The 23,790-nt window shown below is 38.4% G+C and overlaps 1 protein-coding gene across 1 annotated transcript; it reads left to right on the top strand.

Annotated features, from left to right (window-relative positions):
* Nucleotides 1-231: 231 nt before the first annotated feature.
* LOC131356248 (butyrophilin subfamily 1 member A1-like) lies at nucleotides 232-6,853 on the top strand. The gene is made up of 7 exons (XM_058395169.1): nucleotides 232-289; nucleotides 1,462-1,518; nucleotides 2,375-2,725; nucleotides 3,457-3,735; nucleotides 3,907-4,008; nucleotides 4,191-4,211; nucleotides 6,813-6,853. The coding sequence occupies exons 1-7, from the start codon at nucleotides 232-234 to the stop codon at nucleotides 6,851-6,853; spliced, it is 909 nt and encodes a 302-aa protein (XP_058251152.1).
* Nucleotides 6,854-23,790: the final 16,937 nt, after the last annotated feature.

Genomic DNA, 23,790 nt, shown 5'->3' with positions numbered 1-23,790 from the left:
TATGTGATGAGAGAATTGGTTGTGTTGCATGGTGTCTTGTTTTGTATATATATATATATATATATATATATATATATATATGTGTGTGTGTGTGTGTGTGTGTGTGTATTTTCTTTTTTTGTGCATGTGCTTACTTTGGGTGTTTTGCTTTTGTGTGGGTTGCTGTGTTTTCTTTTCTTGTTGTAGGCAGTATTCCAAGCCACATGCGTATTCAGGTTAACTGGACTAGCGATGGGATTGGATGATGGATTAGCGCTCGTTTCTTTAAAAGAGCTGCTGTTGGTCACAGGTGTGAAGAGCAGCACCGTGTGCGCGAAATTGGAACTGGCTTAACGAGAGGCGAGGTTCCGATTGGTTCCGATTTCAGCGGAGGATTTGTGAACATTCCTGTTAATCACCCTCGAAAAGAAAGTGCGTCCACAATCAGTTTGGATGATTTTATTAAATAAGTGATTTTATATTCGGCCGATTTCACTTTTTAGGATATACTAGTGTTATTGAGTAGACTGAAAATCCTCTGTGGATATTAAGCGCTGTGATACTATTACGTTGGATGCTGGCAGTGTTTTCTTATTTTCCAGCATTCCAGCATCTTTATTGGGGAATTGAGGGTAAAAGGACGGTGGCTGTGATTTCTGATGCCCAGCTGAGACTGTGTTAACTCCGGACTGCTGCTGAGCATGGACTTTGGACCCTGGTCCTTTTTGTTTTTTTGTTTTTTTTAATTCTTTCCTGCATCCCTTTTGATTGTAATAAAGAACTGTGTATATTTGAGTTTTGTCGGGTGGTGATTTCCCACTGTTCCACACCTTGAAAAACGAACCTGTTTTGGTAGGGAGTTCCTGGGGGTCTCCATTTATACCCTAGGTGGCGTAGTCGGCAAGCTTTTTGCAAATTTAATTTAACTGTTGTGTCGCAATCACCAGCCGGCTGACAATTTCATATATTCTATGTTATGGACAATTACACAATGTCTGCTTAATATCCTCCATAAGCCTTCTATCAATCAGCCATAAGTCGCATCAAGCCCCTATTTACTAAACTATAATAAAGTTTTTCAAAGATGTTCTCAACCACATAAAACATTTGGGCTTAAACAATTAATCCTGTTTGAAAAATTTGTACTGTCTTGGACAAGTAAGAAAAAATGCATAAAGTACAATGCATTTTGACCCTTGCAATGTAAAGTTAATTACTGCAGAGACGATAAGGAAGCTTCTGTAGAAAAACAGGTGACTAAAGTACAGGTTACACAATGAAACTGAAAGTGTTGACCTGAACAAAGAAGCTTTTACCGTCGTCTTACTAAGAAAAATATAAAAACCGAGAAATGTGTAAGTATTTTGAGTTTTTGGTATAATTGATGTGTGATCTAGGTTAAATTCTTCACCTAGTGTAATTCGTAAAGTATTATTAATCTTGTGAAAAAGACTGAAGCATTGATGATAAACTGTCTTTCAGGGATTATACTTTCGTGTGTGACTCTGATTCTTTTCAACTTTATCGAATCTCGATCAGGTATGAAAACTGTGTGTGTGTGTGTGTGTGTGTGTGTGTGGCTATTCAGTGTGAATTATAAGCTTGGTTGATCAATAAAGTGATTTTTTTTTGTTCCTTCCAAGTTGTACATTTAGTGAAGTTATAAAATCTGATTTTGAGAAAACTGATTTCTGGAGTGACTCAGGGTAGCTTAAAAAATGTCTCGATATAAATATAAATTCCTCTTTGTGAAAATAATCATGGCTACCAGTTGCCAACATGCTGGAAATGCATAAAACAGATACATGAAACTGGCAGCAGACAGACAGAGGCTCAGAAACAGCAGCTGAAAATTCTTTGTCATGTTGCACACATCGACTGCATATAGACACACGCTGCAATCTGAGAAAACATCAGAAAACACAGCATACATTGTTTATTAGAAAACAGAAACCTTTCAAAAGGACACATGATATAAAGCTGCCTTCAAGTAGTATATAGTTATCCTACTTCCCATTTCTGAAGTGGTAATGCAAGTATCATGTGTAAATGCTTTGTTGTCATAAAGAAGCTGAAACATGCACAATGCCAGGTTTATTCATACATAATAGCTTCTCCTTTTTTAACTTTTATTTTGGCACCAAAACACACATTACTCATCTAGCTTGCTAAGGGTAAGTGAATTGTGTTGTTTATATAAATAAATGAATATTACCAACATCATTCACCCACCAGAAAAGTGTGACTAGTAACGTTTTCAACTTTAATCTTAGCCGTGAATGACCTGTATTCCTTTATCGTGCCCTTAAAGGTTTTTTTAATACATAAATATATTTTTTAATATATAAATATTATATGTAGACAATCTTTCTGGTCTTTTTTCCCCACAATACAGAGCATTTACAGGTGGTTGGTCCCGAAGAACCTCTTGTTGCTGTCACTGGTGATGATCTGATTCTGCCGTGTTTTATCAAACCCAACACCAGTGCTGTGGACATGACAGTAGAGTGGTTAAGACTGCATGTAGAAGACTCATTAGTGCATCTCTATAAGGATCATAAAGACAGAAATGAAGGTCAGGCTCAGTCCTACGGAGGAAGAACATCACTGTCTAAAGAGGAGCTACAGAAAGGCAACGCTTCACTCAAACTCTCAGCTCTCCGAGTCTCTGATGAAGGAAAATATAAGTGTCTTGTTGAGGACAAAACCTGGTATGATGACATCACTGTGGACGTCATTGTCGAGGGTAAGATCTACTTCTGCACTGAATGTTTATACAGTAAAAGTTAAACTACATAAAATGTTCTTTTCTATTAACTAATAATAATAATAATCATTATTAATCTGAGCATACAAAAAGAAACCTTTTTAAATCTGTAGCATTTGAAGAGGCATTAGAGTGGGAGTTCACTTTCTGACTGAATGATCCACAGCACAGGAGTCACTCAGACATATACTCACTGAGGACTTTATTAGGATACAAATACTGGCTGCCATCTTCTCTCCAAACAGTCAGAATTCTTTATGTCATGGATTCCAGAAGATGTTGAAAACATTCCCATGAGATTCTCAATTATATTGATGTTTGCATCACACAGTTCCTGCAGATTTTACAAGAGATCTTTCATGCACATTATTTTTTCACAAAGAATCAGCTAGAAAAACTGGCAATAAATGTTAATAAGTGTTTTTATTTCAGTCAGTTGTTTGTTTGCCTAAAAATCACTTGCCTGAAATCAAGAGCTGATTATAAGTAAATTTATAATTTAATATACAACAAATATTGTTATGGTTCTTCTATGACATTTAACAAAATGCTAAAAGAAGTTGATCAGTATAAAACTGCAATTTTACAAAAACTAATTTTTGCCTTGTCTTGTTTTTAGTTTTAATTTTGATGTTTATTTTCTAATTGATGTTAATTTCTGTTTGTTTGTATCATTAAAAGCTTTTAATTCTGTTCTTTATTGATTGTAGCTCAGGGGAGCCACCCAGTGATCAGGATGGAGAGTTATGATAACTCAGGAGGGATTAATCTAGTGTGTGAGTCCAGAGGCTGGAACCCTGAACCTGAGGTTCTGTGGCTGGACAGAGAAGGAGTCACTCTGCCTGCTGAAGATACACAGATACACAGAGACACTGAGGGCTTCAGTGTTAAACGCCGAATCACTGTTTATGATTATAGCGACTCCAACAGGTTTTACTGCAGACTTCAGCAAAAACATCACATGATGGAGACAGAGGTTATCATCAATAGTAAGTGTCTACGATTATAAAACATCTATACTACTTTTTCGTATTTTTTTTATTTTTATCTATTGCCAATACTGCAGCACTGTTCTGTGTAAAAGTATGGTTTGTATGTATAAATTAATTGAATGGTTTCTTTAAAATGTCTGTGATGTGTTAAATGTGGTTTCATTTTAGGTAAAGTCTTTGATGCTTGGAAGTGGATTGTTGGAATTTCAGTCTCAGCATGTCTTATAGCTGTTGGTTGGATAGTAACTGCAGTTGTTTGTCACAGGAAAGGTACAATTTAATCAACTTTATTTAAAAACACCATAGGAATACAATTCAGATTATACAACCATCTTTGTGTTGTCATTCTTACAGTGCTTAATCATTTTATACATTTTTTATATAAAATGTACACAAAATAAGATGTATTTGTTCAAATTAAATGTGTTTCATCAAATCTGTTTTATCCTCAGAGATGCAGAAGCAGTCCGCAGGTGAGAATGACATTTTTGTCCATTTAAGATCATACCTACAGCCGTCTGTGTCTGTACCCATCCCAGTGTATCTTTATATCTTAGATAGATCTTCTGATTCATGTAGAGTTTATAGAGTTTATAGAGTTTTACAGAGTCAGGATGTACCACACCAATATACTCTTACCCCCAAAAAAGTTTTAGGAGTATAATAAAATCAAAATTTGCTTCAACAAAGTATTACTTTGTTTAAGTAGTGTTAGTATTTCCTCTGGGAGCAATCAAGTATCTATCTATCTATCGATCAATCGATCGATCTAGTTTAGGGCTATGCACACTTGTACCACCAAGTTATTGTACATTTTTCTATTCATATCAAAACAGTATTACAGGAAACAGGAACAAATTTGCACTGATGTTTTTATTTTATGTTATTAAAAAAACCTTAGTAATAAAAAGACTATATGAAAGCAATCTGCATAGTGCTTTTAAATCCATTCATAAGCATAGCACAAATATTTTATAAAGTCATGCTATATTAAATTCATGATAAGCTTCTGTCAAAATGTCTAGAATGATATTGGAAATTTCTATGCAAATTTGTCTTTACATGGAAAATAGAACAATGATTAATTATTATAACGAGTTGACTGATTAAGAAATCAGAGATATGAGTTATTACACACTGAACATTCTTGACACTTGAAGAAAGCTGTAGAAGGAACACATTGTACTTTATAATACTGTAATAAACATATATATTTGCATATACACTTTAGTTTGAGGTCATTACATTTCAAGTCAATAAGAACACACTGTGATAGGTAGATACCACAGGATAGGGCAAAAATGTGTTCACCTGCCTTGTGTGAGTGTAACCAGTCTGTTTTTGCCTGCTGTTACTCTGCACTGCATGCAAAAAATCCCAGGACACTTACTACTTCCATTCACCAGAGCAGGTTTATTAACAGTCATGCCCAACATGGACTGACCATCATCTGTGGATTACATCAATAATGCTGATAAATCACTTGTGGGCATTTCATAACAGACCATTCCTGCATGATATAACACGTGTTAGATAGCTAACAACAATATCTTTAACTCACAATATCTTCAAATTTCTAATCCATCCACACGAAAAACATATAACCAAACACTGCATATAATCTCAGTACTATTTACGAGATGAAATTTACACTTTTACAATTACACTTTGTAAACTTAATTTGCTCATTAAACAAAGAGCTACACCAAACTCTTACCTCCCCAAAGCCTATGTAATGCTAACTGGCAAGAGGCGCACACTCACTTCAAAATTATTAGGACAGTGCCAGAAGCAAATTTCAAAATCCAAACATTAAACAGTAGAAACAATATACACCTCTGGAAACAAATGAGAGCACTGCCCAATCTCCAGATTTGAACCCTATTGAAACCTCTGGAATGTCATCAAGAGGAAGATGGATGGTCACAAACCATCAAGCAAAGCTGAGCTGTTTGTCTTTTTTGCAAAAAGAGTAGTATAAAGTTCCCCAACAGCAATGTGAGAAACTGGTGGAGAGCATGGAGCCAAAACGCATGCAAATCGGGGTTATTCCACTAAATACTGATTTCTTAATGTTATTTAGCCAAAGCATTAACACAATTTGTTTACCAATTATTTGCATTTTATTTTATTTGAGTTATTAAAGCTCTGCAAATATTTCATGAACTTGGGTTATTTTGATGTGTTGTCATTTCCTTTAAATATACACTCGAAATAACAATAGTTATATTTTGAATTTAGGAGAAATATTGACAGTAGTTCACAAAAAAATGAAACAAAACTAGAAAAGAAATAGGCTTTATTTGTCACATATACATTACTGCACAATGAAATTCTTTCTTCACATATCCCATCCTTGGAGGTTGGGGTCAGAGCACAGGGTCAGCCATGATACAGTGCCCCTGGAGCAGAGAGGGTTAAGGGCCTTGCTCAAGGGCCCAGCAGTGGCAACTTGGCCGTGCTGGGGCTTGAACCCCTGATATTCTGGGCAACATGCCAGAGCCTTAACCACTTGAGCCACCACTATCCCCTATACATGCACCTGTAAGAAAAAAACATAAGAAACTGATTATTTTGCGATTGTTCGTGATCTCTTAATTTTTTCCAGAGCTGTATATATCGCCCAAAGAAAACAGAAATAATTCAGTCATACAATAAAAAGGATTTTACTGTAAAAGCAGATTTACATTTAAAGTGTGTTCACTATAACCAGTTACATAGTGTATACTATTGATATCTATTCTTACAAGAGCACAGAACTGAATGGACAGTCCATTTGTATGCATTTTTAAAGGAGCTCTGGCCTGATACAGATTTTTATGTATGAAGCCCACATGCCAGCCAAATGAATGATTTTGTTGCCAACAAATGATAATAATACATAGCTTCACTTTTATGGGGGTGTTTCTACAGGACTCAGTAAGAAGGTAAATACTTCCCCTGAATGCAAGTTAGTGGATTACATTATTTTAAAGAATAATATTGCATGCAGGTAAGCAAAATGTCTTAGACACAAAGCATCTAGAGCTGACTAATAACTGTAATATTAATATTTTACTATTGTCTGTTTTCAGAGAGACGGATACAGATGGTGGAAGTTGGTAATTACACCTGAACTTATTAACTATTTTATACAGTGTATGAAGCCCTCTGAGTGACACAGTGTAACAGAGTAATGCTGAGACTTCACCAGGTGTGTCTGTGGTTATAAGAAATCTGTTGGTGGATGATCTGCACCTTTACCTCAGTCTAATTAGTGGCTCTGACAGGTGAGGTAATATGTGACTGCTGTAACAGTAGTGTAGTAGCACTGGATATTATAAATACAATGAGCTGCAAAACTATGCATATATAAACAGTTCTGGTATTACAACTCAAAATATCTTGGCAAGTTAAGGTTAACTTGAACTGAACTGGATGTAAATCGTGGGCAGCAGCAATATTTTTCCCCCTTAAAAATAGTTTTGTTAAGTGTAAACGTTGACTATGCCATTATAGGTTGCACTTCATGTAATGATGTAGTAGGCGGTGCATGGGGGGAAAGAAAGGTCATAGTAAATGGTAGTGAAAGCATAAATAAATGCTGGTACAAATAATTCACTACTGAAACAAATCAGATCCACTTTAAAAAATAATTCAGGCATCATTTACACTGAACAATAACGTAATGTCAGGGGGGATACTACTTTCACTGTATTTTAGTAAAGGTAGAGATACGCTAGTTACATTGTTCCTCCAGTAAAAGTAGAAGTCCTTCATTTGAATTTTTACTTGAATTAAAGTACAAAAGTACCCAAATGTACTTAAGTAGCAAAATACTACATTTATCTTAGCTCTATTGTTGTCATTTTTTATTGTAATTAACTATTCATTTTATGTGAGAAGAATCTGTCACTCTGCTCACACATTGCTTGTTAATACAAGGTCTTATAGGAAATAAACATCATACAGATGTCAGTTAACATTATTCTGCACAGTCAGTGTGCACAAGGGGAACATGTGGGCTGTAAAATAGCAGGATTTGGATAGCAGGATAGAGGTTTTCCTTTGAGGATTTATTTCATACTTAAAGTAACAGATTAAAACACTTTACCATGCAGATTACTTTAACAGAAACTTCTGAAGAAGTTGTTCAAATTCAGTCAGTATTTCAGTATTTAGTAACAAATGCTTTGGTGTGTGATGGGCAGTTACAGTATTTGTGTTAAAAAACCTTTGCAAAAGATGTTTTACTTGGTGACTGGTCAACAATAAAAGTTAAGCTATTGGGTAATTTGGTATAACATCCGTAACATTAATATAGAGTGCTGCTCAAGAGTTACTGATTGCATTAGCTTACTTAGCAAACTAAAGCGTAACTAGCCATGGCATTACATAATTAAGATAATGGCAGTTTTATTCACATACACAATAAAATCCTTCACTGCTATGATTGTATTAGATTTCATATTAAAGAAAATCTCTATTATGATTATCACCTCACATGTTTTCTCAAATATGATGGAGAATTCTTGTAAGAAATTATATGTTACTGAGGCAGTGCAGGCATCTGAATATGAAAAACTGCAGGTTTCTGCAGGTCAGGCAGTATTTCAGGTTGTGACACTGCAATTTACTGCTACTGTACTGTTTGTGCTCGCTGCATTTAGTGAAACACATTTACTTTGTTAACTTTTACTGTGTTTTTGTCTGCAAAAATGTAGAGCAGAAGAGCTATTATATAAATCTCTAATATTAATATTTTTCTCTTTTCAGAACAGCAGAGACTGAGTGTGGAATACGGTAATTACGCCTGTGTTTGTAAAAATTTTAGGAATTTCTGTGAGTGGAATATATACAGTCCCCTCCAAATGGATTGTATTATAAGGTTAATTTTACTGAAAATGTATTAATTGCTATACACTTTGTTTTGAGATCACAAGATAAACATGCAGCAATAGATCAGAATTGTAGTCTCCATTTCCTGACATTTACATAGATTTGTTAAAAAATTCGATTTTCTAATCGCAATTACGATTACAGATGCCACGATTACATAATCGTTCAAAACTGCGATTACAAAAAAAATCTACTTCCATTATTTTGCTTGCTTAAGGGTCCATGTACTTTTTGGTATTTGAAGTTTCTTTTTATAAACAGAAACAAAAAATGAAAATGAAATCCTTTTTTAATTATGTGATGAAAATGTCAGACCCCTTTTTAAAATTAGACTTGATTCTAATTTCTGTTCTTGATTCTAAAGTTCTGTAGCATAGAAATTGAAAAACAGCTGCATTGTCTTTGTCTAAAACCGGAAGTCTCTCTTCTTCTGTTATTTGTGGCAGTGCAGTGTTCTACCACGGTGAAGTTACTTATACAGACACTCGGAAACGGTATTTTAGGGACCGTCGACAAATTTCTGTACGACTGAAATGTGGTACTTGTTACTTACCTGGCTACGTGCCCCAGTTATTCTAATTTCTTCTTAAATATACATGTGCCATGTGTCATTGCATGCTGCTTTTTTAAAATTATTAATAATAATTTAATTAATAGATAGTATGAATTGTGCATCATCTGAATTAATTTGTAATTAATTATTTATTTTTTAATTTTAAAAAATCAGTATTTCTTCAATAGCTTCTAGGTCTTGTGACCCTGTGACCCCAAACTAATACCAAAATAATCTACTTTGAAACCCCCACAAGGTACACCTGTTTTCACTGATTGGACTTAATTAGGGGGAAAAGTGGAAGGTTTTAGATTGCCCAAGTCAGTCACCAAACCTTAACCAAACTGAGCAGCATTTCACCTCCATTTCACACCTAAAACAAACAGTAACTGAAGGAAGGTGAAATAAAAGTATTAAAAGCTTCACAAAAAAAAAAAATTATTTAATTAACTTTTTATTTGTTCTGTCTTGTTTAATCTAACTTTATTTAGAAAAATATATTTTTTATTACATGTTTTCACAGAGTTTGTAAAGAAGAAACTGTATGCAGGTAAGAAAAATTTTACATTTTCATCTTTATTACAGTTAATCAGTAACCCTACTGTATTGTGTGTGTGTGTGTGTGTGTGTGTGTGTAATGGTATCAAAGTAGGCAGCAAGGCCCCAGGTTAAAACAATCCTAACTGTAAAAAATATGGCAGAGGACTATTTAATGGCTATAAAACATATAAATTAGCAGGTAAATAGACTGATAGATTGCAGTAAAGATTATGGGAATGTTTTTTAAAAGGAAACCACCAATTATTTTCAGCAATGTTGCAATGTTGTAATTTTTTAATAAGACATGAAACAATGTGCCACAAGTCAAAAAGAAAAATGATGATGATTTAAGAAATATGTATTTTTTTAAAAAGTAAACTATTCTGGTTAATCAGATCATGTGTTGAGTGACATGGTGTCTAGATCATGTAGCTTAGTTAGCTAATCTGGTCATGGAAAGCTTTTTCACCTTTTCTGATTGTTTTGTCTACCATGTTTAGACTATTAATTTTTTATTTCTTTTTTAGAAATAAAAAATTATTTCTTTTTAATTCTTTATAATAATCTGTATCATAGATGTTAAAGTCATATCTGTGTGATTTCAGGTGTGTTTGTGTGTGATTGCTTTTACCATAGTATCATATTCTTAGAGTAAAATCCAACATGAAAGACAAAACCGGAAGACAAACAATAATCCATATAACCAAGGGGCGAACAAATCCGAAATCACACAACACCAAGTGCAAAAACTGGGAAAACAGAACACTGGATCAAACACGGGTTTTAGCAAACAATGGCTCGATACAGCAGCAAAACTGGCAATACATTGTGACGTAATCTAGCTTTAGCATGGTTTAAACTATAGACATCTAACACAATAGACCAGACATATGCGCTGCTCCCATTGACTGGTGCAGTGACATCATGACGCCATATTGGTTGTTGCTAGACACTGAGAGAAAGGCTGTGCGCTATCAAGTTTTCGATCTCTTATTGATATTAATGAATTGTTTTGAATCCATAGTTCACCCACTCATGGACACACAAAGTAAACAATGGAGAAGATTTGACTCTCAATGTTTCACAATGAATTGTTACAATTACAGAAATGTACATGCTTGATTGGAAGGAATCACATTTCATACATACCATACATAGAATATTATATTTATACATAGAATAAAAATTTATTTTTATTTATATTATATTTATACATAGTATAATATATTTTCTCATAGAGTTGTAACATGTTAAATATTACTCCTGGAACTAATATATTACTTCTTAAGTATTACTTGCCGAAAAAAAGAAATATATTACTCATCACATTACGCCCTCGAAAATGTCTTATAATATTATACCATGTTCCAGTCCATCTGTAATCAAAGAAACAAACTTGAGTATTAAAATAAAGACTGTAGGCAGTACGTGTTCAGTCTTTATAATTTAGGAGCCGTCTTCCTCTGTGCTCAGCAATTCCCTTTTTCAGCTCATAGTGACAGTGTTTCTGAGGATCATTTACAAGTTTCTAGGCATTTACAAGAATTTTAAATTAATTTTGGTGATTCTTCTCTAATTATAGGTCAAGAAATATGTGCCCACAATCTTCAGTTGTTTGCCATTACATTTTCTATTTTTTTCCCGATTCAGTCCCCATAATCGTGCCTAATCAGATGAAGAATAAGTAGAAAAAATCATATTATACGTTTGGGTTCTTGTGCAGTAGCAACAACTCGAACAAGGTCAAGCTGAGAGTGGAAGTAGAGAGTATGTCCAGTCTGTCCTTTTACATGTCTATCATTTTAATGTCCACAAGTAACATTTTGACCCAAAAGAGTTAGTAGTTGGAACTGTTACAATATCATAATAATAATTATATTACATCATAATTATATGAACCATATTTAAGAAAATCCAAACACAGCTGATGTTCTTATAGCAGTAAAAGAAATTAAAACTGAGACATAAATAATTTGGGTTTGAGCTCAAAAGATGAATATGAGAAGATTTTACAATTTCAGCTTTTATTTACTGGTATTTATGTAGATTTGTTGTATATGGTAAACAACATAGATCATAGCATATTTTCTATCAGAGCACATACCAAAACATACAGAAACATGTGACTGACAGGAGTTATCTGTGAACATCTACACTGGGTTTTAGCCTCGAGTTTTATTTAGAAGACTGAATGTGTTAAAAAGGAGAAACCAGCATGAAGATCAGAGAGCTGTCTATGGGAGAAAAGCCTCTGCACTGTAGCAACACTGTTATCATGGAGTGTGAAATCTCTTACGTTTACATTTATCAGTGTATAATCATTCACATCTAGAGGTTTGATTAGTTCTACATCCCAAAATATAAACATATCTTGATTTTCATCATCAGTAAAACTCTGTAACACTGGGCAGGAGAATTCAATCCAGATGTTACACCAGTCCATCACAGAGCAAATAAATCTAATATAAAAATAACTCTAAACTGGAAGTGAAAGTTACTCTGCTGTGACACTGAGCAGTTCAGTTAGTAAAAACCTCCACATGTTCACACTAATGATAGAGATTCATGCAGCAAGTAAAAAACAAGAGAGAGCGAGAGAGAGAGAAAGTGTGTGTGTGTGTGTGTGCGCGCATGTACAGTTGTGCTCAAAATGATTCATACCCTTGGTATTTTATAGTGTTTTTGAGTTGTCTTCTGTGATGAATGAGTTTTATTCTTTCATATATTTAATATGTGACAAACAACTGAAGAAATAACATCTGATATTTCAAGAAATATGATATTTCATGGGTTTTTGTTGACAAATATTCAAAAATCACCCTGTTCAGAATTATTCATACTTTTATATTACAATGTTTCAATAATCAATAAAAAAGCCTTTGTTCTTAATGACGGCCTGCAAACGCTTTTGTAGGTCTCCACAAGATTCTCTACTGGTCTGCTGTGGAATGTGTCCCCACTCTTCCTTCACAAAAGCCTCCAGTTGTTGGAGATTGGAAGGCTTCCTAGCCCTGACCCGGATCTTAAACTCTCTCCACAAATTCTCAATTGGGTTCAGGTCAGGGCTCTGACTTGGCCACTCCAGTACATTTATGTTGTTGTCCCTGAAACATTGCTTGACCACTCGTGCCATATGCTTCGGGTCATTATCCTGCTGGTATGTCCAGTTCTCTGGCAGGTTGAACTTGTGTGCTGACGCCACCAGGTTTTCATCAAGAATCTTGACATAGTCCTCCTTTTTCATGATACCATCTACACTATATTGCCAAAAGTATTCGCTCACCTGCCTTGACTCACATATGAACTTAAGTGACATCCCATTCCTAATCCATAGGGTTCAATATGACGTCGGTCCACCCTTTGCAGCTATAACAGCTTCAACTCTTCTGGGAAGGCTGTCCACAAGGTTTAGGAGTGTGTTTATGGGAATTTTTGATCATTCTTCCAGAAGCGCATTTGTGAGGTCACACACTGATGTTGGACGAGAAGGCCTGGCTCTCAGTCTCCGCTCTAATTCATCCCAAAGGTGTTCTATGGGGTTGAGGTCAGGACTCTGTGCAGGCCAGTCAAGTTCATCCACACCAGACTCTGTCATCCATGTCTTTATGGACCTTGCTTTGTGCACTGGTGCACAGTCATGTTGGAAGAGGAAGGGGCCAGCTCCAAACTGTTCCCACAAAGTTGGGAGCATGGAATTGTCCAAAATGTCTTGGTATGCTGAAGCATTCAGAATTCCTTTCACTGGAACTAAGGGGCCAAGCCCAGCTCCTGAAAAACAACCCCACACCATAATCCCCCCTCCACCAAACTTTACACTTGGCACAATGCAGTCAGACAAGTACCGTTCTCCTGGCAACCGCCAAACCCAGACTCGTCCATCAGATTGCCAGATGGAGAAGCGCAATTCGTCACTCCAGAGAATGCGTCTCCACTGCTCTAGAGTCCAGTGGCGGCGTGCTTTACACCACTGCATCCGACGCTTTGCATTGCACTTGGTGATGTACGGCTTGGATGCAGCTGCTCGGCCATGGAAACCCATTCCATGAAGCTCTCTGCGCACTGTTCTTGAGCTAATCTGAAGGCCACATGAAGTTTGGAGGTCTGTAGCGATTGACTCTGCAGTAAGTTGGCGACCTCTTCGCACTATGCGCCTCAGCATCCGCTGACCCCGCTCCGTCAGTTTACGTGGCCTACCACTTCGTGGCTGAGTTGCTGTCGTTCCCAAACACTTCCACGTTCTTATAATACAGCTGACAGTTGACTGTGGAATATTTAGGAGCGAGGAAATCCACGACTGGATTTGTTGCACAGGTTTCATCCTATCACAGTTCCACGCTGGAATTCACTGAGCTCCTGAGAGCGACCCATTCTTTCACAAATGTTTGTAAAAACAGTCTGCATGCCTAGGTGCTTGATTTTATACACCTGTGGCCATGGAAGTGATTGGAACACCTGATTCTGATTATTTGGTTGGGTGAGCGAATACTTTTGGCAATATAGTGTATCTTAACAAGGTTACCTATACCTTGCAGAGAAGCATCCCCATAGCATGATGTGACCACCACCTTGCTTGACCAATAGGATGGTATTCTTTGGATTGAAGGCTTCTCCTTTCTTATGCCAAACATATGCCACGTCCATATGTCCTAAGAGTTTCAGTTTAGTCTCATCTGACCAGAGGATGGATGACCAGAAGTTCGGATCTCTATCTAGGTGACCCCTCGCCAGGTGTGCATCCCGGTGTCACTGGGTAAGCAGTGGTGCCTTTCTGGGTTGATGTCCATGGAGATCACCTCGATGCAGAATTCGCTGAAAGGTGGATCTTGATACCGTCTCCCCTGCTTGGGTGAGGGTGTCTATTAGAGCTTTGGTGGTGATACTGGGGTTGTTGTTTGCATCGCGGCAGATCTTTCTAGAGACTCTAGAGGATACTTTGCGCTTCCTGCCACGCCCATCCAGGTTTTTTGACAGTGTTGAACATCTTGAACTTCTTCATGATAGTCTGTAAGGTTCATACAGGGACATCCAGTTCTTTCAAAATAGCCTTTGCCTCCACTATGGGCATTGACAACACGCATACGAAGATCATGACTGAGTTCTTTCTTCTTGGCCATGGTGACTGAGAATAATGAAAGCTTTGCCCCCTTCATTATACTTTACAGAGCAGGTTTTACTATTTAACATTATAAGGCCTTAATTGATTACAAATAAATTGATTATAGTCACTGGAGTGTGAAACCATGTGCACTTTTACAAAAGAAGGAATTTTTTCTGAGATTGGGAATAGGGTATGATTAATTTTGAAAAGGCTCAAAAGAGAATCTCTGGCCATATCTATTGGTATATGAATGAAGTTTAGTAACATGTGAGGTTGTGCATAGCAACTAATATATATTGAATACAATGGAAGTTTCACCAAAGTAGTTTTTATAAATGAGTAAGTGTGAGTGAGTGTGCATTTGTGAGTGTATGTGTGTGTGTTTGTGTGTGTGTGAGAGAGAGAGAGAGAGAGAGAGAGAGAGAGAGAGAGTGTGTGTGTGTTTGAGTGTTTGTGTGAGTGTGTGTGAGAGAGAGAGAGGGTTTTTTTTTTAGTTTTTCAAATCGACTTTATTCCATCTTAAAGGCAACTTCACTTTATAGGCTCACAATTTAGCACAATTTCTGATTTCAGTAATTCCACACAAAATTATCTATTACAATTCCACCATCTATTCAAAAACAGAGGTAAAAAACAACATTCCATCAATTACTGTACAAATAGCCTAAGAAACTTTCAACATCATTGACCAACTTGTAGAACTTAAAATCAATCAGCACTTGACTTTTCACCACATTTTTAAAAACCAATTCTACTTTTTGACCTTCTCTGCCATCTATCTTTATTTGTTTTGTAATATAAATTGATCTTTTAGCCTGACCAATTAAAAAATTAAGCAACTGACTTTTTTCCCTTTGGGATGCTCTATAGTGTGGACCACAAATAAAGCTCTGAAAGGAGAACTTCTCACCAAAGTTCAAAAAAGCTAGTTTAAGAACACCAAATAGATCCTTCAATCTTGAACACTCCAAAAAGCAGTGAAAAATCATTTCCTTCTCTTCACAAAAAGGACATTTATATGATACATTAGGATTAATAACATTACCAAAAGCATTAACAGCAACTGTGCCATGTAATATTCTCCATTGGAGATCACCTGTACATTTATCTAGAGGTGGTTTGTACAAAATGTTCCATAATGGTTTTACAACATCTTCCAGCCCCAGTTTGTCTCTCCATACTGTGTCCTTTCGGCCCTTAAGGCTCGTTTTATTTAACACCTTCACACAACATTTATATAACATTTTACTATGAACATCTTGAACACACGAGTTTTCTAGCCTTTCTAAATCCAACAAAGACCCAGTTAGACCTTTTAAATCAGGAGTGATTCAAATTTTTCGAAAGGGATCTGAAGCAGTAAAAGTCACTTTCCCATTGTAATACTCCTTCAATAAGGTGTGGTGTTCTGCTGTTAATCTCTGCTTTAATAAATCTAACACTTTACCAATGTGTCGTTCAGACTTAACTCCCAAATACGATGCCACCACTTGAACACTGCTTAGTTCAGGGCCACCAATGTCCATTAAACTCTGTAGCTTTAGTGTCTCAGACAAGTATAGTTTGAGATAAGACCTGGTGTGGTCTCACAAGCCACTTCCAGCCTTGCTCCATGAACAAGGGGTTCCTGCAGCAGCCAATACAATGATGTTGTGCCTTGCCTCCGTTTCTTAAAAAGCTTCCAGATGTCAAAAAGCCCTTTGTAAAATCATGTCAGTGTGTCAGTTTGCAGCTTACTAGAGTCCATTGAAAAAAGTTCAGAATTCATATTCAGTCCACTCTCACGGCTTATCATGATATCAGCCACTTTTCTCCAGACAAGATCCACTGGTCCTGTTAAATATCTCTGTATAAACAGAAGTCTGGAAGCTACTCTTCTGCTGGCCAGGTGAATAAGTCCTTGTCCCCCCTGCTCCCTGGGAAGAAAGAGTACACTCTGGGCTATCCAGTGAAATCAGCTCCAGAAGAAATCCACTATAATGGTTTGTAGTTTTTCCGTAAGTCCTCTAGGAGGATCAACTACGGTCAAACAGTGCCATAGTATGGATGCAGCCAGATTATTAAGCACTGTAACTCTTCCTCTATTTGACATTTTTGGTAGCAGCCACTTCCATTTTTCTAACCTTCCTTTAACTTAACACCTTGCCAATTCTTTTGCAGTACAACATCATCTCCAATATACACACCCAAATATTTTATTCTATATTTTTTCCAGGTCAGGCTTACAGGTAGTTTGAGAGGATCTGTAGACCATTCACCACATTTCAATGCTTCACTCTTTTCCCAATTAACTCGGGCAGAAGAAATAAGCCCAAAATCACTAGTTATTTTCCTTACCGCCATTATGTCATTTTGATTTTTTTTAATTAAAACAATAATATCATCAGCATATGCTGAGAGTATTACTTTTTCCCTGGAGTAGGGAATAGACCAGACTTCAATGCCGTTTCTGATTTTTCCAAGCAAAGGTTCAATTGGCAAGACATATAACATTCCAGATAAGGCACATCCTTGTCTAATTCCTCTTTCAACTTTAAAAGGTGCACACAAACTACCATGTCCTGATACAAAACCCTGATGTAACGTCTGGGACCCCCGCCCTATGCGGGGCTCGACCCCAGATGCCCGTGGTGTGTGTGCGCACGCCAGCACATGGTGTAATGAGACCCATGCGCAGGATTCAGCGAAGCACTGCTTTTATTACATTTAAGACACGACATAGGGAAACAAACGTAACACTAGACATGGCGTGGTTAACTAAACTAAACAAAACCTAGACCTTAGCTTGGACATGGAACCTAGCAAACAAAACCCCAACAGAAACCACGGTACAGATAACAATCATGGACAAGGACACAAACACAAGGATCCCTATTTATAGGGGTAAACATTAGGGCTAATGGGATACAGGTGACAATCAGGATAGGAACAATAGGAAGGGCGTAACAAAAGACACACAAAGAAGCAGGCTTCCAAGGTTCACCTGCCAGCACCCTCTCTGGGCCTGGCAGGGAACTGTCCAGCTGTTCCTGACATAACCCCCTCCTCTAAGGCGCAGCTCCCGAAGCGCCCAACCTCCGCCTAGGGGACGCCTCAGGAGTAGGCGGAAGATGTAGTTCATAGAGGGGAGATGCAAGGCCTGATGTAGTTCATAAATGCAGTCTACGGCGATGCCCCAGGTCCCAGGGGTAAGTTGACATCCGGCCCTGGAAAGAAACAGGAGGTTTCCACCCATGGTGCCGAGCAACGTCCTCCACGGAAACTCCATCGCGGAGCGGCGTCCCCGGCTGACATGGTGGTGGAAGCCCGCCTCCAGTGGGACCGATAAAAAGGGGGTGTCCCCCATGGCCTGAAGTTGAGTGACGTCCTCCTTGTAAATTCCCTGGGAGAGCGACGTCCTCGACCATAACGAAGATGGGGACACCTCCCTGGGGAAATGGGGAAAAGGATCCGCCGGATGCCATCCACCAGTTATCCCGGGCTCTAGCCAGCAGACTGCAAATCCTTACCGAAGACAGGAACTAGCTGGGAATCCCGCTGGGTCTCAGAGATGGTCCATGATTCTGTAACGTCTGGGACCCCCGCCCTATGCGGGGCTCGACCCCAGATGCCCGTGGTGTGTGTGCGCACGCCAGCACACGGTGTAATGAGACCCATGCGCAGGATTCAGCGAAGCACTGCTTTTATTACATTTAAGACACGACATAGGGAAACAAACGTAACACTAGACATGGCGTGGTTAACTAAACTAAACAAAACCTAGACCTTAGCTTGGACATGGAACCTAGCAAACAAAACCCCAACAGAAACCACGGTACAGATAACAATCATGGACAAGGACACAAACACAAGGATCCCTATTTATAGGGGTAAACATTAGGGCTAATGGGATACAGGTGACAATCAGGATAGGAACAATAGGAAGGGCGTAACAAAAGACACACAAAGAAGCAGGCTTCCAAGGTTCACCTGCCAGCGCCCTCTCTGGGCCTGTCAGGGAACTGTCCAGCTGTTCCTGACACCTGATCATAGCAATAAAGCCTGAGCTGAATCCAAACTCCCCCAGCGTGTGCCAGAGATAGCTGTGCTTGACCCGGTCGAATGCTTTTTCCTGATCTATAGAGATAAGTCCAGTATTTAAATTCAGCAATTTTGAGATGTCCAAGATGTCTGGAATTAAATGTATGTTATCAAAAATAGATCTGTTTGGCACACAATATGTCTGATCACGATGAATGATCTGACCAAGCACCTTCTTCAGCCTAATAGCCAAAACTTTGGATAACATTTTTAGATCGGAGAACAGAAGTGAGAGAGAGAGAGAGAGAGAGAGAGAGTGTGTGTGTGTGTGTGTGTGTGTGAGAGAGAGAGAGGGGGCAGGAGAGAGTGTGTGTGTGTGAGAGAGGGAGAGAGATAGAGAGAGAGTGTGTGTGTGTGTGTGAGAGAGAGAGAGAGAGAGAGAGAAAGAGGGAGGAAAGGAGAGTGTGTGTGTGTGTGTGTGAGAGAGTTAGTGTGAGTTTGTGTGCGCATGTGAGTGTGTGTGTTTGTATGAGTGTGTGTTTGTGTGAAGGTGTGAGTGTGTGTGTGTTTGCATGAGTGAGTGTGTCTGTGTGTGTGTGTGTGTGTGTGTGTGTGTGAGAGAGAGAGAGAGAGAGAGAGAGAGAGACAATTGAGTTTGAAAAAACTTTTATTTACATTTTCTCAATGAATGTCAATAAATAGATAAAAATGTAATTTAAAGGATGGGGTTAAAAGATAGATAGATAGATAGATAGATAGATAGATAGATAGATAGATAGATAGATAGATAGATAGATAGATAGATAGATAGATAAATAAGACAGTGTATGTGCAAACTGCAGTTTTTCATCGACAACACAACACAGGGCTCCTCTACAACACCAGGTTTTCTCAAATACATACAGGTTCTTTGTTTTGTTATAGAACACAAAGTCAATCAGAATCCTGGACTTTGAGTGCTGTAGTGACCATTACAACATTACGACAGCCATTTTGTTGAACCTGGTGCTTTCGACTGATGTAAATGCCCATTTTTGCTTGCCCCAGAACAAAGTTTAAAAGCTGGCATCGAGCTCGTCTTTTGCGTGTGTACTTAAAACCAAGAATAAATACTTTTAGTGAAAACTTTTTGTTAAAAACACTAAAAATATTCTGTAAAACACTAAAAAGGGATTGTAGTCTGGAAAAGCTTTGACACATGCTTTATAAAACGTTTTCCCAGTCACATTAAAAAGTTCATGTTTGTGATGTTTTTACAGTCCAAAAAGTGACCAGTGCCTTCCTGTCCACAGTATACAGACATTGCAAGTTCAGGAAATGGGTCCTCTGAGTCGGGGCTTTCATTTCCACTAGAGTAGTCCATGAGCATTTCCCTCTCCTCACGCAAGATGATCAGAGTCCACTTTCGCAGCAGCTGGCTCACCACCCTCTTTGACCTCACGCCTAGCCGAGCAGCTACTCCCTCAACGTTCTGTAGGTGAGGTCCAGCAACGTCCACCAGGTGTTTGAGGGTGGTGACACCAGACGTGAGGAGAAACTGCGACAGTGAAGAGTCCCCGACGTCCAGGCGTGCCTCATTTAACAGAGGCTCTTGAAGTAGCCAGTGAAGTGAGTCTGTGGCTGTGGTTCTTTGCACCCTAAAAAGTCTCCAGATTCTGAACAAGTTATGATAAAAAGCAGGCAGTCTTACAGTGTTCAGTCTCTCTGGGTTCATTAAAAAGAGTGCTTTGTCCATTCTCATCTGCCCAAAAGATCTTAAAATGGCACTGGTCACTGGTTTCCAGCTAAATAACTTTAGCCACATAAAAACTTCTGTAAAAACTGTAAACAAAAAGCTGCAGTTCTGCTCTGTAAATGTATAATACCTTGCCCACCTTCCTCTTTGGGTAAGTATAAAATGCTGCGTGGCACCCAGTGCAACTTATCCCAAAAAAAGTCTAATAAAATCGACTGGATTTTCATTAAAAGGTCTGTAGGAGGGTCTATACATGTTATTTTATGCCACAGAGACTTTTCTAGGTGACCAGTTACTTTTTCAATGACCCCTTCCCAGTTTCTCTGTATGAATGAGTCATTACCCAGGTACACGCCTAAATACTTAAAGCCTTCGCTTTTCCAACTTAGGCCTCCAGGGAGTTTAGGTACCTCGCCTACCCACTGGCTGACTAAAACAGCCTCGCTCTTAGACCAGTTTACTTTTGCAGAGGAAACCGATCCAAACACCCTGTGCAACATGTCTATATTACTCTGACTGTCAACCATTATTACAATGTCGTCTGCGTAGGCCGACAGGCGGATAGCATTTGGGCAGTCAGGGATTAAGACACCTTTCAGTTTAGCTCTTAGCATATTCAGAAAGGGTTCAATGGCCAGAGTGTAAAGCATCCCTGAGAGAGAGCAGCCCTGCCTTACCCCTACACACCTTAAATGGAGCACATAAGCCACCATTGAGTTTCAGTACACTTTCTATGTCACAGTATAAAATTTGTACTTTGGAAATAAAATCTGAGCTAAAACCAAACGCATTAAGGGTTTTCCAAAGGTAGTTGTGTTCAACTCGATCGAGGGCTTTCTCTTGGTCTATGGAAATGAAACCGATATTCAGCCCAAAAAGTTTGGAGACACTGAAAATGTCTCGAACTAATGAGATGTTGTCAAAAATGGACCTCCCGGGTATGCAGTAGGTCTGATCTGTGTTCAAAACCTCTTCCAGAACGCTTCCCAGTCTTGTAGCTAAAACTTTAGACAGCATCTTGTAGTCACTACAAAGCAAAGAAACAGGTCTCCAGTTCTTTGTCTGTCAGGTCCCTTTTTTTGGGTAAAAGAGTGAGGACTGCTCTCCTACAACTTAATGGTAGCAGTCCTCTTGTCAAGCTGTCGTTCAAAACCTCAAGTAAGTCTTCCCTTAAAACATGCCAGAAAGACTTATAAAACTCTGACGGAAGCCCGTCTATGCCAGGCGCTCTGCCACACTCCATACTCATTAATGCTTTGTGCAGCTCTGCTGATGTTATATCTGCACTCAGCTCTGTATTGGAGTCATGTGACACTTGGGGCAGGTCTTCTAAAAAACTCTGTGGTTTGTTCTCTGTACTCACATTGATAGTTTTTCATAAACACTAACTGCTCTTTTCTTAATTTCAGCTGTATCAGATAAAAGGTGTCCAGACTCAGAGCGCAGGCTGTGAATAAAATGTTTTTGTCCGTTCTTTTTTTCAAGGCTAAAAAACAACTTTGAGGGGGCGTCCATCTGGTCTGCGTTCTGGAATCGTGACCTTATTAATGCACCTTGTACTTTTAACTCAAGGAGGTCAGATAACTTTTTCTTTTTGACTGTGAGGGTCTGAATATGGTTCTGGTTTTCTGTGGATTGTGCTAACAACTGAAGTTCTGTTATCTCATCTTCTAGTTGTTTCATAGACCGAGCCAATTCCCTTGTGACATTATACGTGTACTGTTGACACAACTGTTTTATTTGAGTTTTCCCAAAATCCCACCAATGTTGCAGAGAAATAAAAGCACGTTTTTCTTTTCTAAAATTTCTCCAGAAAAAAGTAAACATCCCTAGAAAATGCTGGTCATTCAGTAAAACAGTGTTAAAATGCCAGTAAGAACTCTTTGGTTTAATACAATTTAAAACTGAAAGACATAAAACCAAGCTGTGGTCTGAAAAACCAACCGGACTAATAACACAACTTTTTATGGTGTTCAAGTGATGCTTGGGAACATAAAACCTCTAACCTTGCTAATGATATCTTTCCATCAGCAGCATGAGCCCAGGTGTACTGTTTTTGAGTTTCGACCATGTGCAGAAGTCTTCTTCTTGAAGGCATGTGTGGCTCTATATGGTTGCGGTCATTGTTTTTTAAAGTACAATTAAAATCACCACCAACAAATAACTCCTCTGCATCACAGGTTTCTAAAACATTGCATAATTTATCTAAAATAGCTGTTCTTTCCACTGGGGAAGCTGGGGCATACACACAGATAAAAACCATAGCATGGTTCTCTAAAAGAGCTCTGACTTTTAACAGTCTGCCAGCTACTGTCTCTTCCACGCTGTAAGAGAGAGGTTTAAAAGTCTCTGAAAATAAAATAGCTACTCCTCCACTAGCAGAGGTATTGTGGCTTAAAAACAAGGGGCCAGCCCACTCTTGTGTCCAGTCTACTGCGTTTTTAGTGTCAGTATGGGTTTCCTGTGCAAGTAATACGTCTATTCTTTTTTGTGTCACTAGTTCATACAGTTCTGCTCTCTTCCTGCAGTCTCTAGCACCGTTTACATTCAGGGATGCAATGTGAATGTCCTGCATGAGCACACAGAAAAGAATAAGCACAGGAAAGGGCGTCTGTGGTCTGTGAGGACCGAGAGAACTATGACGTGTCGTCATCATCATTACTTAACAGGTTGTTGATTTTAGTGACAATCTTCTTTAACCTGTATAGCTCTTTGTCCTCGAAACACCCTTCACCCATAAGATGCTTTATGGCAATGTGCAGTTTGTTCAGGTCTGGAAAGTATTTGTTGATCTGTACCATTTTCATGTTTTTTGTGATCTTAAGAAAGTGTTTGATTTCACTCGCGTTGTACTTTTTACCGACCCAGTGACCCTCAGTGGTCAGGAGAGGGCTCTTCACTGTTCAGCTCACCAATACTTTCTGCCTGCTTCTTTTCTGCTTTTTTCACAGCTTTCACAGTTTTGTCATTGTCTCTTGTCTTTCGTTTTATGGGTGTTTTGAGTACAGTTACCTCAGTGTCCATCACTTTATCTGCATTTTCCGGTAAGGCAACAACATTATTCTCAGTAACACTGTCCTGACTAATCAACATTTCAACATCAGTTTCAGTTTCTATTTCTACATGTTGCTCAGGTGAGGCCTGCTCAGCCTGAGCAGTGGGAACAGTGGTACCATTGTTACTCACCCCATCACTGGGTCGGTCTCGGTGTTTTCACTCACGTTAGGC

This window comes from Hemibagrus wyckioides, linkage group LG07 (genome assembly GCF_019097595.1).
Source record: "Hemibagrus wyckioides isolate EC202008001 linkage group LG07, SWU_Hwy_1.0, whole genome shotgun sequence".
Classification (NCBI taxonomy): domain Eukaryota; kingdom Metazoa; phylum Chordata; class Actinopteri; order Siluriformes; family Bagridae; genus Hemibagrus; species Hemibagrus wyckioides.
Note: the sequence above shows the minus strand (reverse complement) of the source record. Positions and strands in the feature narration are given on the sequence as shown.